The 14,857-nt window shown below is 35.7% G+C and overlaps 1 protein-coding gene across 1 annotated transcript; it reads left to right on the forward strand.

Annotated features, from left to right (window-relative positions):
* The first annotated feature begins 7,557 nt into the window (after positions 1-7,557).
* LOC117920727 (ran-binding protein 1 homolog a-like) lies at positions 7,558-14,338 on the forward strand. The gene is made up of 4 exons (XM_034838323.1): positions 7,558-7,756; positions 7,841-7,992; positions 8,193-8,318; positions 13,660-14,338. The coding sequence occupies exons 1-4, from the start codon at positions 7,608-7,610 to the stop codon at positions 13,896-13,898; spliced, it is 666 nt and encodes a 221-aa protein (XP_034694214.1). The 5' UTR covers positions 7,558-7,607; the 3' UTR covers positions 13,899-14,338.
* Positions 14,339-14,857: the final 519 nt, after the last annotated feature.

Below are 14,857 nucleotides of genomic sequence, written 5' to 3' on the forward strand. Positions count from 1 at the left end.
AAAATGGAGAATGACAAGACTTAGAAACCCTAACCCCTAAAGGGGTTTTTATAGGTTTTCTACTAGGCTTAAGTGACTTAAACCCACAATAGGCTTGGGTCACTTAATCTAACCCAAAAATGTTGCTAATTGATTAATTAACCATACAAGACCTAATTAATCAATTAGCCTAGTCCAAAAATACAACTTACTTATCCCTGTGCAACCTTATATAATTACCAAAATGTCCTTATACACAAAAGTGAATTAAAAACCCATCCAACCCTCATAAGTCATGTCAATAAGGAATATGAGTTCAAAGCGGGGACTATTGAGACCCATAGGAGTACTAGCTCCCTCATAATCAAATTCTGAAATAGACTCAACATCTTACTACAGATGGTCAATTGTATCCTAGTACTCTATGTATATTACAACAGAATACCTAGTGCTTAGGTCCGTGACCTACTATCTACTACATGCAGACTCCCCATGAACTAGTTTCTGCAATCTAATAAGGTAGTGTTATCACTTATCAAGATTACCTCTCAAATCATTGAGTTACAGATCTCACTTATTATGTTATCAAATGTCATACCTAACTCTAAGGAACATATGTCAAATTCCATTAAAGGAAATACTGTAGTCACAAATTTCATGATCACATGTCCTTTAGATCACCCAAGAAGACGCACTGTCTCAATCCCATGAGATATCATGGTGCCTCTATTGAGAATACCTGTTGCCCTAAACCTCCATTAACAGTGACCTAATCCATAGGGATATATGACCACTTTAGGGTCTCACCCATAGGTCAAAACCTCATGTTGATTTTAGCACAAACTCAATATCCTTTCAAGGTTGAGAGTCCATGCAGTATAGTACCTTGGTGAATCATGACAATTGATAGCCTTGCATCATGGTTCGTCGTAGGTCTTGTCCAATGTGCATTACATACACTAGTGCGCTCACCATGAGAAACTCATCCTGACAACCAAAACAAGTCATCTCTCTAATTTGGAAGTGGTGTACTACAGTCTCTATTGGATTGCCCAAATCCATGAACCAATTGTAGACAACTTATCTACTTACAAGGAACCTATGACTTGTATATTTTGTGCAACTCCTAATGCACCCAAGTTATGCACAATGTAAGAGACATGAGCTAAATGCTCAAATCAATGTCAATACACCAAATAGATAACAAATGGATAGTTAAGTCTAATTTTGTTACATCATGTCTTGCTTTTAGAGACTCAATCACAACAGGTCCTAAGCGTGGACTCCTTCTGCTTGTCTTTGCCCTTACCATCCTTACCACTAAGGGCTTTACTTGATCCTTTGCAGCAGTGTAGTCCTTTAACCCCTTGTCTTTCTCATATTTACCATGGTTACCTTAGACAGTGGCTTGTGCTTGGAAGAGTCTCCCCTCTTGTACTCTACTAAGGACTTGGCTACTGTGATGGCTATAACAAGATCTTGGACACCACAACGTTGTAGCTCTTGTGCATCCCAACTTTGTAGGTTCTCTATGAAGTTGAATAGAAACTCCCCCTTAGTTATATTAGAATCTCAAACATTAATGTAGAAAACTCTTTCATATAATCATGGATCGAGCTCGTGTGCTTGTGACACTTCATATTCTTCCTTGCTAGGTTCCTAAGGATAAAACCGCCTCTTGATTTTTCTCTTAAAGGCATCATCCCATGTATCTATGGTGCACATGTCTTTTTCTATGTCGACAAACCTCTGATGCCACCATAGAGTAACAATATTGGTGAGGTATGGGATCATGGTATGTATATTAGTGGCTTCATTTGTCAATGTAATAGCCTTGAAATATCTCTCCATGTGCCATATGGAGTTATCTAGTTCCTTAACACCCATTTTTCCACTAAACACATGTGGCTTTTGTATCTTCACTCTTAGTGCCTCATGAGTGGCCATGATCCGTGCCATCACTATGGTCTTATAGATAGTCAACTCTTACCTACTCTCCTAGTCCCAAGTCTCTAAGTGTGTTGTCAAGGCCTTTACCCTTGACTTTAGGCTAGTAATCATACTCATGACCTTATCTTGGAAGAACATAAACACCTCGTGTGACATTGATTGAACTTGTGAGACAAGCATTCCCTTATGAAGGTCTTGGATTTGCTCCCATAGATTCTCATTGCCTTTCTCCATGCTTGCTTAAACAAGTCCATCCCTTTCTTGGTGTTTGCTATGACTAGCTCCATCTTTGCTAACCTTGCCTCCATGTTGTTAATGGCATCATAAGACTTTTCCTTCTTATCCTCACCACGTGTTGTAGGACCAGTCTCCCTGCCACGAGTTTGCTCACTGGTCATTTCCTCAATGTTGGATTTCGACATGCTTCCTTCACTTGTACCAATGCTTGCTTCGCAACCATGTTCCAATACCACTAGTCACAGACTTAGGCCATTCCTAAGCTCACGTGCGACACTTAGACAACTTAAGACATTTAACGTTGCTATCAGCCTTCCCTTCTTACTTAGCTTACTAGGCTAAGTAATGCACATGCCTTGGAAGCTAAGATGAGAACTGAAAATAACACTTAAGAAAAGAAGTTTTGTATTGTATAGGGAATGCTTTGCAAGGCTAAAAGCTCTCAACTTACTTAGTGCCTTGGCCAAATGAGGCCATCTTTTATTTATAGGTAACCAATGAACTCCTTGAAACACACATAGGTCCTTACAACTCTAAAATTCTCTAGAATCTTACACAAGTCTTATGTACAACTTATGTACAAGATGACTCTAGAACACTTCACTGTTTTCCCTTATTTTTCGTCCCTTGTATAGAGATGTGTGGGTGTCTCTAAGCTTCTTCGAAGTAGCCAAGTGTAAATGGCTCTAAAAGGCTCTAAAAGCTTTTTACTCTCTTACATAAGCTTCAGAGAGAGTCATTTGAGTAGGTTGTGACATATAGTTGATTATCCACAATTACCACTTATTCCCACATCTTTTACATGAATAATATAAGGTTGCGAACATCCTTTGGCCTTCTCTTTTGTTTTAATGACGTAGTACCAATACTTGCTTTCTCATCCCATGTTGGTTTCACATATTCAAAAAAGACAAATTCCTACGAGTAGATAAATCTTTCTTCTTTAAAGATGTTAGTCTTCTTTTCAACTTTGCCTTTTCTTAGGATGGTGTTACATATGTGATTTATGGAGCAAATATTTCCATTACATTCTTTAGCATTAGTTGCCTACTAATTAGATTGGTGTTTAAAAAATGTTGATAAAAGTGTTCCATAATAGTTTCCTTCAATAAACCCATCTCCATTATGTCTTAGTGTTTAATAGAAAACAAATAAAGTTTCCTTCAATGAGTCTTTATCGATGCTAAAGGGATTGGCCAACCTTTAATCTTATTGAAAGAGATCTCACGTGAACAAGGAAGTCCGTGAGTTCATCTATACATCCATAAGTGGATACATCTATTTAAATATTTTTATATTTTTTTTTTCCTTCATTAACCAAAATACCTAGTGCAACTTTAGAAATACTTCTTCTTAATTCACTAAACAAATGACTTTTCATGTTGTATTGGACACTAATTAAAGTAATCTCAAATAATGTCTTTATTTTAGTGTGTTGCAACTCTAAAGTGGTGTGGATTTTAACCTAAGAACTCTCAAAATCACCTTGAGAGGTGCCCAATTGTTTCTTCAACTTGGCATGTGAACTTTTAGCCCTATTTAGTATTAAAGAATATTTGATGTTATATGCAACATGTGAAAAGACATTACGTAAAAAAATAAAAATGGTTATAAATGATCATAGATATTCATTGTAGTATTACTGAAATGCATGACTTTATCTACCTAAGTTGCTACAAACTTCTTTTTATTTGGAAGTAACCATTGAACTTTGTAGCATATAATTGCTTTTATATACTTGGTTTTGCCCCTCAAAGGCACTAATATGGTACTCATATGTCTCTTTAGTTTTAGCAAACATTAAAACATTCCGCATGGAAATAAAAATCTCTTAACTCGCCTTTGACTCAAACTATTTCTTAAAATTTGCAAGAATATTTTTCGATATATGCTATCTACATAAAATATGTGAGGAGGTTGAGAACACATTATGTAATTCATTCATAAGAACAAGTTCCCTATCAATGACAACCACTCTAGGAAGGAAGTCTTCATACATTAAACTTCTCAAATTTTGAAGGGCCCGCATGTAATTATCTTATTTTTCATCCCCAAGATATTCAAATGCAATTGCAAATATCTTATTTGTTGATGTTGCACCAACTATCTCAAGCAAATGTATCCATATATATTCATCTTATAGGTATAATCTAAAATCAACACCAATGGAAATGCTAGCAATAAATCAATGGATATTGGATGTACGGATATCAAGTTTGTAATATAGTCATTGTGTTCATCCCTTCTATGTTATTTGATGTATTCTAACTCCATTAATTTGTGCATCAATTGTTGCATTTGTGATTGACCACCATATTCATTTACTTTATGTTTATACTTTGCATTATAAATTATCCTCAACGTGTTGTAATTCAGTTCATATATTTGCTATCGACCCATCAAGATTACCTTTCTACTCATTGAGTTGTAGATCCTCCTATTATGTAATTAACTAACATAATCTAGCTTATAAAGAACATATGTCAAATTCTACTTAAGTAATTGAGAAAATAAAGGCTATGCTTAAATGAAAAAAACACCCAAGAGGGGGTGAATTGGGTTTTTCAAAACTTTTTTAACACAACAAATTCAAGCACAATATAATCAAGAAATAAAGAGATAGAGTTAGAGAATTCAAACTCGGATTTTATAGTGGTTCGACACTTCCTTGCCTACGTCCACTCTCCTCAATCTCCTAACCTAGTGAGGGTTCCACTAGCTTGAAGCTTCAACCTTCAACCAAGCTTCCAATTCTTTACACTTGGATTCCGACTCCAATGGGCTCTTACACAATCTCTTCAAGATTCAAACCTCTTGAAGGTTTTAACACTCATGTTTTACAAGAAAGAACCCCTCAACCTAACTCAAAGATAGCTCAAATACAAAACAAAGTTAGGATGACCCACAAGGGTGCACTAAAAGATATGCAAGTGATGGTTTAATGCACTAAGAAAGAAATGAGAGCTTTTAAGCCAAGAATAGGTAGGTAGACAATTGATTGTAAGTGTTCTCTATGTCATAAATGAAGCGAAACTCTCAATTTATAGATTTCTAAGGTTGAGAGCCAAGAAAAGCAAAAGACAGCCTCGACTGGTCGAGCTGGGGGTCGACTGGTTCACTAGCCGTTGGAGCATTTAATGCTTTGGTAGGTTACCGTTGCCTCGATTGGACCTCGACTAGGAAGGATAGAACCTCAAACGGGAAGAGGAAACTACTGGATGAGAGAGAGTGTTTTTGGCACTCCTGGATCAGACCTCGACCGGACAAGGGCAACCAATCGACCGGTTCCCCAACCGGTTGAGCCAGTTGGCCAGAGCCTCGATTGGTTGAGCCTTTTGGCCTCGAAAACCTATCTTTTTCAATTCCTTTCTTTTCTAACACTTAGGCAAGGTCTTTAGGTAAATTAATATGCCAATTTTGAAACGTTTTGCTTAAGGTACATTTGATAAAACTCAGGTTTTAATGAAATCAAAATTTCAACGAATAAACCGAGTTTTCAAAGATGCATGAAAAGGTATGAAAAAGACCTAAGTGCACACATGCATTCATCTTACATTTGTTTCCTATGATCAAAAGTCTTCCAATAGTCTCGATCTTGTATCCCTTTAGTCCTTTGATGAATTTCCGAATTTATACCTGAGATTCTTTACTATTCAAACCAATTAGTCACTTAACCATGATTTGTTATCATCAAAACCCGATTGAGAGAACCCTTGGGCTAATAGTAATTATTACTTATAATCGCATGTCCTTTAGATCATCTAAGTGGATGCGTTGTCTCAATCTTACGAGATATCATGGCTTATCTATTGAGAATACCTATTATCACTAGTTTTCATCAATAATGACCCAATCCGTTGGGATATATGACCACATTAGGGTCTTACCTATAGGTCAAAGTCTCCTATTGATTTTAACACAAGTGCAATATCTTGTCAATCTGATAGTTTTAGGTCATGATTCATTATAGGTCTTATCTCATGTGTAACCATACAAACTAATGCACTCACCTTAGGAAACCTCATCCCAATGGACAAGACAAGTCATCCATTCAATTAGAAGATAGTGTACTATAGTCTCTATTGAATTGCTTAAATCTATGAACTGATTATGAACCATTTTGTAAGGAACTCATGACTTGTATCCTTTGTGAAACTTCTAATACACTCAAGTCATATACAACACAAATGATATGAGTTGAATGATCAAACTAATATCAATGTGTACAAAGGATAGATAAGTGGAAACTCAAGTTTAACTTTGTTGCATCATGCCTTGCTTTTAAAGACTTTGTCCCAACAAAATTAACTTATTATTTAGTATCTTGCATACACCTACAATTTTGCTTAGATTAAGTTTTATGTACTTCGATTTGACAACTGTAAATAGATTTGAAAACTCTAAATAGAGGTGGTTACTTTGATGCATGTAATATTGTTTGTATCTTTCAACTTTTACACCTTTAATTAGAGTCATAAATGTTCTTAAATCAAGTTCTAGTTAATCTCGATTTTAATGATTACAAAATAAAATTTGAAATAAATGATGTTATATAAAGGTAAAAGGAAATAAAAAGGAACAAGAAGACTTTAGAAAGATGACATTCCAAGTTAATTTTTTCTAGGATCTCTTTGTTGTATTGTTAGTGTACTAAGTTCAAATTACATTATATTTTTATTTAAGTACTTAAAATCATTCAAATGTCTAACTGATTTTATTTTTTTTATTAATTGGACAAATAATTATTTTAATTGAAAACCTCCTTTGATTAGTGCTATTGATGGTTAAAAATATTTTTAAAATGATAAAAATTTGTCTTTGATTATGGTGTATTTGGCTCCTTAATGCACAACTTTTGCATTGCTAACTTGTCATCTAGCAAAGTTCATTTCTCTAATCAAATATAGCAAGGCCTCAGTTTGAGTTTGAGGTCTCCTAGCCTATTTCCACTAACTTAGCACAAGTTATCTTATCATAACTTTAGGTGAGAAATGTAGTCTTAAGTCTTAAGTCTTAAGTCGTAAGAATCAAGTTGATGAGTCAGTGTTGCAATTTTTCATTTTTGGACATAATTCTAAGTCAATTTCAACAAACCTTTACAATTACTCATTTGCTTTATGCTAGTATTGATTCATTCATTCATCCTTAGCTTCATAATTTCCCTGACTTAATAATGATTGATTGAGAATCACTTCGCGAAGTATTTTTCAAAAACGATATCTGAAGCATAGAATTGAAATTTTGAAAAACAGATGGCGCTCAAAGAAAGCGAGTATGCATCGATTACGTCAAACACAAAACAACATAATATCTCCTCACGTCCCACCACTCTGCGAAAGGCACGCGCTAACAAGTGCCCTATATATACATATTCACAACTCAAACCGCCAAACCCATGCTCTACGGCTTTCTCTCCCTTTAAGCATTAGTTGCAACTTGCGATGGCCAGTACCGGTCCCGAGCGCAGAGAAGAGGAAGATGCCCCCGCCGGCGAAGACGAAGATACCGGAGCTCAGGTCGCTCCAATCGTCAAGCTTGAAGTGGTCGCCGTCACCACCGGCGAAGAAGAAGAGGACGCCATTCTTGATCTGTACAGTTACTTTGTTAAATTCTAGGGTTTTTATTGATGATCTCTAGGGTTTTCTCTGATTGGTTGTTAATCGGAGTGTTTTAGGAAAGCAAAGCTTTATCGATTCGATAAGGAAGGGAAGCAATGGAAAGAAAGAGGCGTTGGAACTGTGAAGTTCTTGAAGCACAAAGGGTCGGGCAAAGTTAGGCTTGTTATGCGCCAATCGAAGACCCTAAAGATCTGCGCTAATCATCTAGGTTACTTTTCATCTTTGTTTTTTTTTTTTTTTGAAGATTATTGCTCCATTTGTTGTCCAAGAAATGCCTGATACGACTATTTGGTTAATTTTCGGTGGATCATTTGGTTCTTAAAAACCTTTTAAAAAAATTTATTTTTGTTTCCATTTTCTTTTTATGATCCTGTTTTTGTGTTTCAATATATTCTACTTGTTATGCAGTTCTTCCAACTATGACAGTGCAAGAGCACAGTGGAAACGACAAATCGTGTGTGTGGCATGCAACGGACTTTGCAGATGGTGAACTTAAGGATGAACTTTTCTGTATTCGATTTGCATCAGTTGAGAGTGAGTATTCGTTCATACCAGTTTTTTCCTTTATCTGCTAGATTTCTGCGTACGTTTCATATATTTACATTCCCCATACTTTGTATTATTTAGTGAATCTACTCATGTGTCTGTAAATACAAAAATTGGGTTGAGAGTTTTACAAAGTCTGATTTATTGTCACCTTCCCACAATACCCCCTCTGTTATTCACCCTTTCTATTTTTTTCATAAGTTCTACTCTGTTTTTCTTTGAAGATCAAATCACTATTTAAGAGTGTGTTTCCTTGGCTAGCGGTTACCAGGCTCCCCACCCTATTCATGGTGCAACATGCATGGTCCTTTGTGTATGTTTTGAGGTGCCAGTTCCAATCCAGAGTCTAGGAGTCATCAGCTAAGGACTTCTGAGTAGTTGGTTCTCTTGGCATTTGGCCTTTTGGTTTGAGGTACCATGTCTTGCCTGTCCAGAGGAACAAGGTTAATTGGGGATCTTCTTTCCTTGTTGCTCAAGGGATCAGTGATGCCACATAAGATTGTCGGATGACGTCTTCCTCAATTGTTCCCCCTCTTTTCTCTTCTTGAAGCCCATGATTTCCTCAAGAAGAGAAAAGGTCTTTCATACCTATCCTACTATGTGATTTGGGTACAGATGGGCAACAATTGCAAAGAGTTTGTCAGTTATGGGGAATACAACCTTCATTCAATATAAATCAAATTAATTTTTTTTTTCTTAAGAGAATCATTATACTAATTGTTTAAAATGTACAATAAAGTTAAAAATTGATCATAAAAGGAAGTGAGGTAAAGTAGTTGTGCATGAAAATTTACCTTGTTATCAAAGGCTATGTTAGAAGTTAATTAAATTTATTCTTACAATGAATATTGAAGAATTTTTGTTTGAATAATTTAAATGTTGATATTAAAAACAATGATGATTGATGAATACAAACTTTTAATTGATATATTAGTGTATTTTTTGGAGATAACATGCAAAGACATCTATATTAACAACACAGAAATATATATGCTTAGTTAGAATTTTGACCTAAAAAACTCAAAAAATTTAATATTTCTAGATTTTGTGATGAGCCTATATTATAACTCATATTTAGTTAAATTGAACTTTTCAAAATTCTAGTATTTAATGTTTTTATATGGTATAATATAGTGTAATTATTTAATACTTCATGCCCATGAGTCATGACTCAAGTGGTATTAGGGAGGGTTTGTGGGAGGTTCAAGAAAAAAAAATTATTTTGTACTTCATGTTTCTAAGATATATATACATGTATACATAAAACAGAGATAGAAAAAAATACATGATATGTTTTATGAGTTAACTACGATAGTTGTTTCTATTGTTAATGGATGGGTAAGATGTGCGGTACTTTGCTCCAGGTTTCCTAGTTTCATTTTGTTCTTTAGGTTGTAGTAAAATAAGAGATTCTTTTTACGGTTGAACTGTTGGGGTTCATTGAATTTTTGGCAAATCTTGGAGGTTCTTGATGGCATGTATAATCATTCTCCCCATTTCTCTGAGATGGTTTTTTGCCCCTATGAGACTTAGGAATGATGATCATTCTTCATACACTATACTTAAAGGCTGTTTCAGGTTGCTTTTTCAGCCCTTGGGCAAGAGGTTTTGAACAAATCCAACCTTTACAACATTTATACTTGGATGGGGGTGTATTTTTTAATTCGCAATCCTTTTTCCTCCTAGCCAAGAAGGATAACCTAACCTGTTTCTCGGTAGCTAAACTTATCTGTAGAGGCACACTAATCCATAGAGGCATAATTAAAGGTGTATAAGATTGTGAGGTTGGTTACCTCTTTCAAAGCTTCTGATGCTCTAATTAAGCCTATTGTTGCATTTGGAGAGCATGCCTCTCCTTTGGAATGTCTTGGAGAGAGGTCATTGGCATGAGTTGGTTTTTATTCTTCTTGAGAAAAGGGAAACAAAGATCTAACGATTCCCCCCCCCAAATCACCGTTGATAGTAAGCACAAAAGTGGTTACTCCCTTATATAAATTGTAAGAAAAAGGTTATTTTTGTTATTCTCCTCTCTCTCGCTCTATCTATATATGTGTGTGTGTGTGTGTGTATTTATATCATTTAAATCTACCTATCTCCTCTTCAGTCTCCTTAGTTGGTACATGTTAAAGGGCATTGTGGATATCACCTTAGACCTTTTTAAACCTATAGTGGAGGGAAACATTTGGTGTCCTTCATTGGGGATATTTTGTCTTCCCTGAGTTGTAATTAGTGTTTGTTTTGGTTTGCTCTTAGATCTTTTGTGATCTTTTGTAATCTTTCTCATTTATCTAGCTTGTATCTCTTTTCTTTTTAGAAGATTTTTCTTTTGTTTTCTTATTAGATTTGTATATTGTGGAAGTAGGTTTTGTCCTTTTTAATCTTTTTAATTGATAAAAACGATTTAGTTGAGTTGCAGTTCATCTCTCTCTCTCTTCTCCACCCCTCCCCCTCTCTTTTTTATCCCCTTTCTTTTCTCTTGCTCTCCCTTTCTCTCCCTTAGCATTTAGAAGTACCATTCTTTTAAGATTTGCTTTTACTGGGGTGCAATACTTGTTTTACACTCATTCCTTTGTGGAATGTAGTGTTGCCTTGTTTAGTACTTTGTCAGAGTTTTGGGACCCCCATACCTCTTCCTCCCTCTATTCCTCACTCCCCCTTCTCTTCCTCCCCTTTCTCTCATTCCTTCTCTCAAGTATTGGCTTCAGTCCCCAATCTAGTGGTCTGTGGGCCGAGGGTTCTTCCAAATGGCCAGTTCTTCTGGCCTTGTGGTCTTCCATCTTAAGGGAGCAAGAAAGCTTGGTTTGATCAGTTTTCTAAAGAAAATTTTACTGAACCAATATTATTATTTCACACCTAGCAAAGAACCAAACCAATCCTTTTGAGGATTGTTTGGTTTTGTTTGATTGAATCAGTTCGGCCGCTTGAGGAAAATCAATTGGGTATCTGTGAATACAACCCTTTAAAAATATCAAACTTTAACATATAGCCATTGAACTCCCAACAAGATAAACAAAAACCACTAAAACACAAACTACCAAAATAAAATAACATAGTCAAACCATTACATAGAGCCTCGCTACCCAATCACCCTATATTTGGTTGCCAAGAAAGAAAAAGCAAAACACACATTTCCAACCAAACAATAACACTCAAAACGTCTTGCAACTAAACGTTTGCCAATCTTAGATATGAGAAAAAAAAATGTCTAAGATTTTAAATAATCTTTACACATGGACTCTTAGCAACAACTGAATTGAGGCAAAACACATAAATCACAAAAAGAAAACAAATAAAAAATAAAAAATAAAAGACTTAAAATTTGTGAACTGAGAACGATGATAATGAAAGTGTAAAATCTTTCATTGAGAAACCCCTGGCTCTTTAAAGAGTAATTGTTTTTTGATGATTTTTGCAAAAAAAAATCAAAGCGAGTGAAACCATTAGATGGAGTAAATGTTGAGAATGGCAAATGAGAGAAACATGAGGATTTTTTTTTTTTGATAAATGAGAGAAAAATGAGAATTAAACCTTAGAACTTTAAAAACACAATTCCAATATAACATGTAGGTTTGGATTGGTCAAAGTCAGTTTGATCTGTTCATATGCTTGAATTTACACCCCTATTTCATCCTACTTCCTTAAGACTAGAGGCATGGGGTCAATGGGTCTTTTTATCTCAGCTTCCCGATGTGCACTATTCTCAATTTATAGGACGAGGAAAACTTAAATGTCCAAGTTTCTAATGTGATGTGGGGTATTACTTGATGGTGTACTTTGAATATATAACACCAATCTTTTGGTGTTTTTGGTGTAATTCTAAATACTTTGAATCTATCTTGAATCGTTTTCAGAATTGGTCATTGAATTGGTAAAGTTACCGGGTAATAGTTCATTAGTTGGATCAGTGGTTCAATTGTGATGTTAACGGGACATTGTAAATATATGTTTTATATATCTTTGAAAAATAATTATATTATATATAATTAAAAAAAGTTAAATATTTCACCATTTTATATTTTAGATGATAAATCATAATAAGAATAAAATATAAATATGTTGACATTTTTAATTTTATTTAATAGTAAATGACATTTTTTGGATGCATATCCAAAAATAATAATTTTTTTTATTTAATCTATATTTTAATAGCTATATATTTGTATTCCTTTTCAAATTAGTAGATAAGGGTTGAGTAGCATTTAAAAGCATATACACTATTGAGCAATGTGACCTAGCAGTCACATCTACACATTTTATCATGCTTCCTAGGTTCAAATCTAGAAGGCTGTGCAGCTAGGTCTCCCGCCCAAAGCCAATGTACCATGTCACCGAGCAAAAAAGGCTAGGAGAGTGGACACAGCCAAAACGTTGCAACCGGTTTCCATAAAACTGGCCAGTTCAACTGGCTGGGTCACCAGTTCTTGGGCAGTCCAATACCTGGAAAAAGGACTGGTTGGTGGTTGAACCAGTCTAACCAGATGATCTAGATCTGATCTGGTTTTCAAGACATTGCTATTTTGTATTTATGGTAATGTGGTGGTGGTCATTTTCATCCCTGAAATATTTGGCCCAGCTGTGCTGCTTGTGTTCATGGTGGCTTACAGAGTGGGTTAGGTTAAAATTTACTTGTGTTGTCTTGTGTCTTTTTACCCAAATGTGGTCTTATGGTTTAAGATGCCAATAACAGAGCATCTTGGGAGTGGGAAAACAAATCTGACAGTGATAGCTATTCTGCTGTCCAAATGCAGCTCATTGGTTGCCCTCTGAGATGGGGATGTAGAGAGACTGTTGCACTGTTAAATATTGTCCTGCTTCCCATCACCTCATGAGACATAGATCTACATGTTCTGTTTTACTGTTACTAGTCATGGTTTTTTAGATCTGGGTTTTGTTATGTCAGCTTTGTAATAGATCAAACATATTTTCCTATCATCCCACATGACCAGTTTTTGTTGTTAGTGTGTGTGTATTTATTGAAGATATTGTTCATTAATAATCACTAAATGTGGTCCGGCTTTTGAGTAATTAGCATAAACTTGGAATGTAGTTGTTACAATAATATTTTTGAATTTGGTGAAGAAGTGTTTCCTTTACTAGAGGTAAAATTATTTTTATTACCACCTTCATAGGGACATAACAGATTTATCTGGTAATCGTGGAGGATTCATTAAGAATAGTTGCAATATTCCATATACACATTTATAATTTGGAGTGCTATATGCACTGTTTTACCTGTTTATTGGAGGGTTTTGTTCCTTTTAAGTCAGAGAGGGCTATTGTTGTTCTGGACATGAATCTCCCATGGATAACATATATTCTCTTATTCCAGATTGCAAAACCTTCATGGAAATGTTTCAAGAAGTCGCTGAAAGCCAGGGAAAGAAAGAAGAAAGTGAAGATGCCTCAGCTGCAGCTGGACTTCTTGAGAAGTTGAGTGTTGGGGATAGTAAGACGGAGGACAAAGGCCAGGAAGAGGGATCCCTTGCCACCAAAGAGAAGGTAGCTGTAGACAAAGAGGAGGTCCGAGCAGAGGCAGATAAGAAAGATGAGACTGAATCTCCAGCATAGACTAGTGTGGTGGTGCCATATTCATAATGGTTCCAGTTGATAAATGGATGTACCTTTCCACAGGTTTGGGCTTGTTGTCATATATGTAAACTCAGTTGATTGAGATGTGTTGAGATATCTGGGTGGAAATGGTCTGTCCATGGGGTCGGGCATTGAGGGTTGTGATTGACAGTCAGTGGATCAAGTCTTGGATCCGTGATTGGCACTGAGTTTGTCAAGACTTAAGATCCTGTTTGCTTTGTCAAAAGTCCTGTTTCGTTTGTGGATAATAAAAGAGGGTTATCCCTGTTGGGTTGAGTTCTTTGGGTACTTCCTTTTCTCGTCTTTCTTTCAGTTTGGGTTTTTTTCCACTTTTCTCCTTTCAGTTTGGGGTTGTCTTTCTTTTGTCATCGCCTTCGGAGTTATTAAATGATACATGTCGAGTATCACCTCTGTTTTCAGTTTGGGTTTGTCCGCGGTATTATTACTTTTCTTCATCTTTTCGGAGTTACTAAATGCCACATCATGGGCGTGTGGTTGGAGACTGGAATTATGTACTCTTATGGTATCAGTTGCATTACACTTAAGAAAAAAAATGGCGGCCGAGATGAAGGCAAGTTCAACATAAAAGTGGAGTGGGTGGCTGAGGCCTCTTTTAATATTTTCATATTTTCTGAGGCAAATTCCGCGTTTAACCGGAATCTGGCTCAACCATATATGGACTATTTAAAATCTATTGCGTATCATGTATGACATTAGCTAGAACCGTAAATCACATTTCTTGTTGCCTCTGAAGACCTCTTTTATATACATGCGGGTGAGTTTTATGGGTGGCATCATTTTCAAGCAGAAAGACCAGCAGTTGGTCTATGGTTTACATTGTAAGCAAAACAGTACTACCGAGCAGTTTGTTAGGGTTTTGAACCTTCCTATGTCTTGATAAAATTGGAGGTGCCCAAAATGAAAAAATGTGTTATAAA

The sequence above is a fragment of the Vitis riparia genome, chromosome 8 (genome assembly GCF_004353265.1).
Source record: "Vitis riparia cultivar Riparia Gloire de Montpellier isolate 1030 chromosome 8, EGFV_Vit.rip_1.0, whole genome shotgun sequence".
Lineage (NCBI taxonomy): Eukaryota > Viridiplantae > Streptophyta > Magnoliopsida > Vitales > Vitaceae > Vitis > Vitis riparia.

Excerpts from the sequence above, each read along its gene's own strand:
- LOC117920727 (XM_034838323.1), top strand. The coding sequence starts at position 7,608 with ATGGCCAGTACCGGTCCCGAGCGCAGAGAAGAGGAAGATGCCCCCGCC. Across the intron at positions 7,757-7,840 it reads GAGGACGCCATTCTTGATCT|GAAAGCAAAGCTTTATCGAT; the intron begins GTACAGTTACTT and ends GGAGTGTTTTAG. Across the intron at positions 8,319-13,659 it reads TCGATTTGCATCAGTTGAGA|ATTGCAAAACCTTCATGGAA; the intron begins GTGAGTATTCGT and ends CTCTTATTCCAG.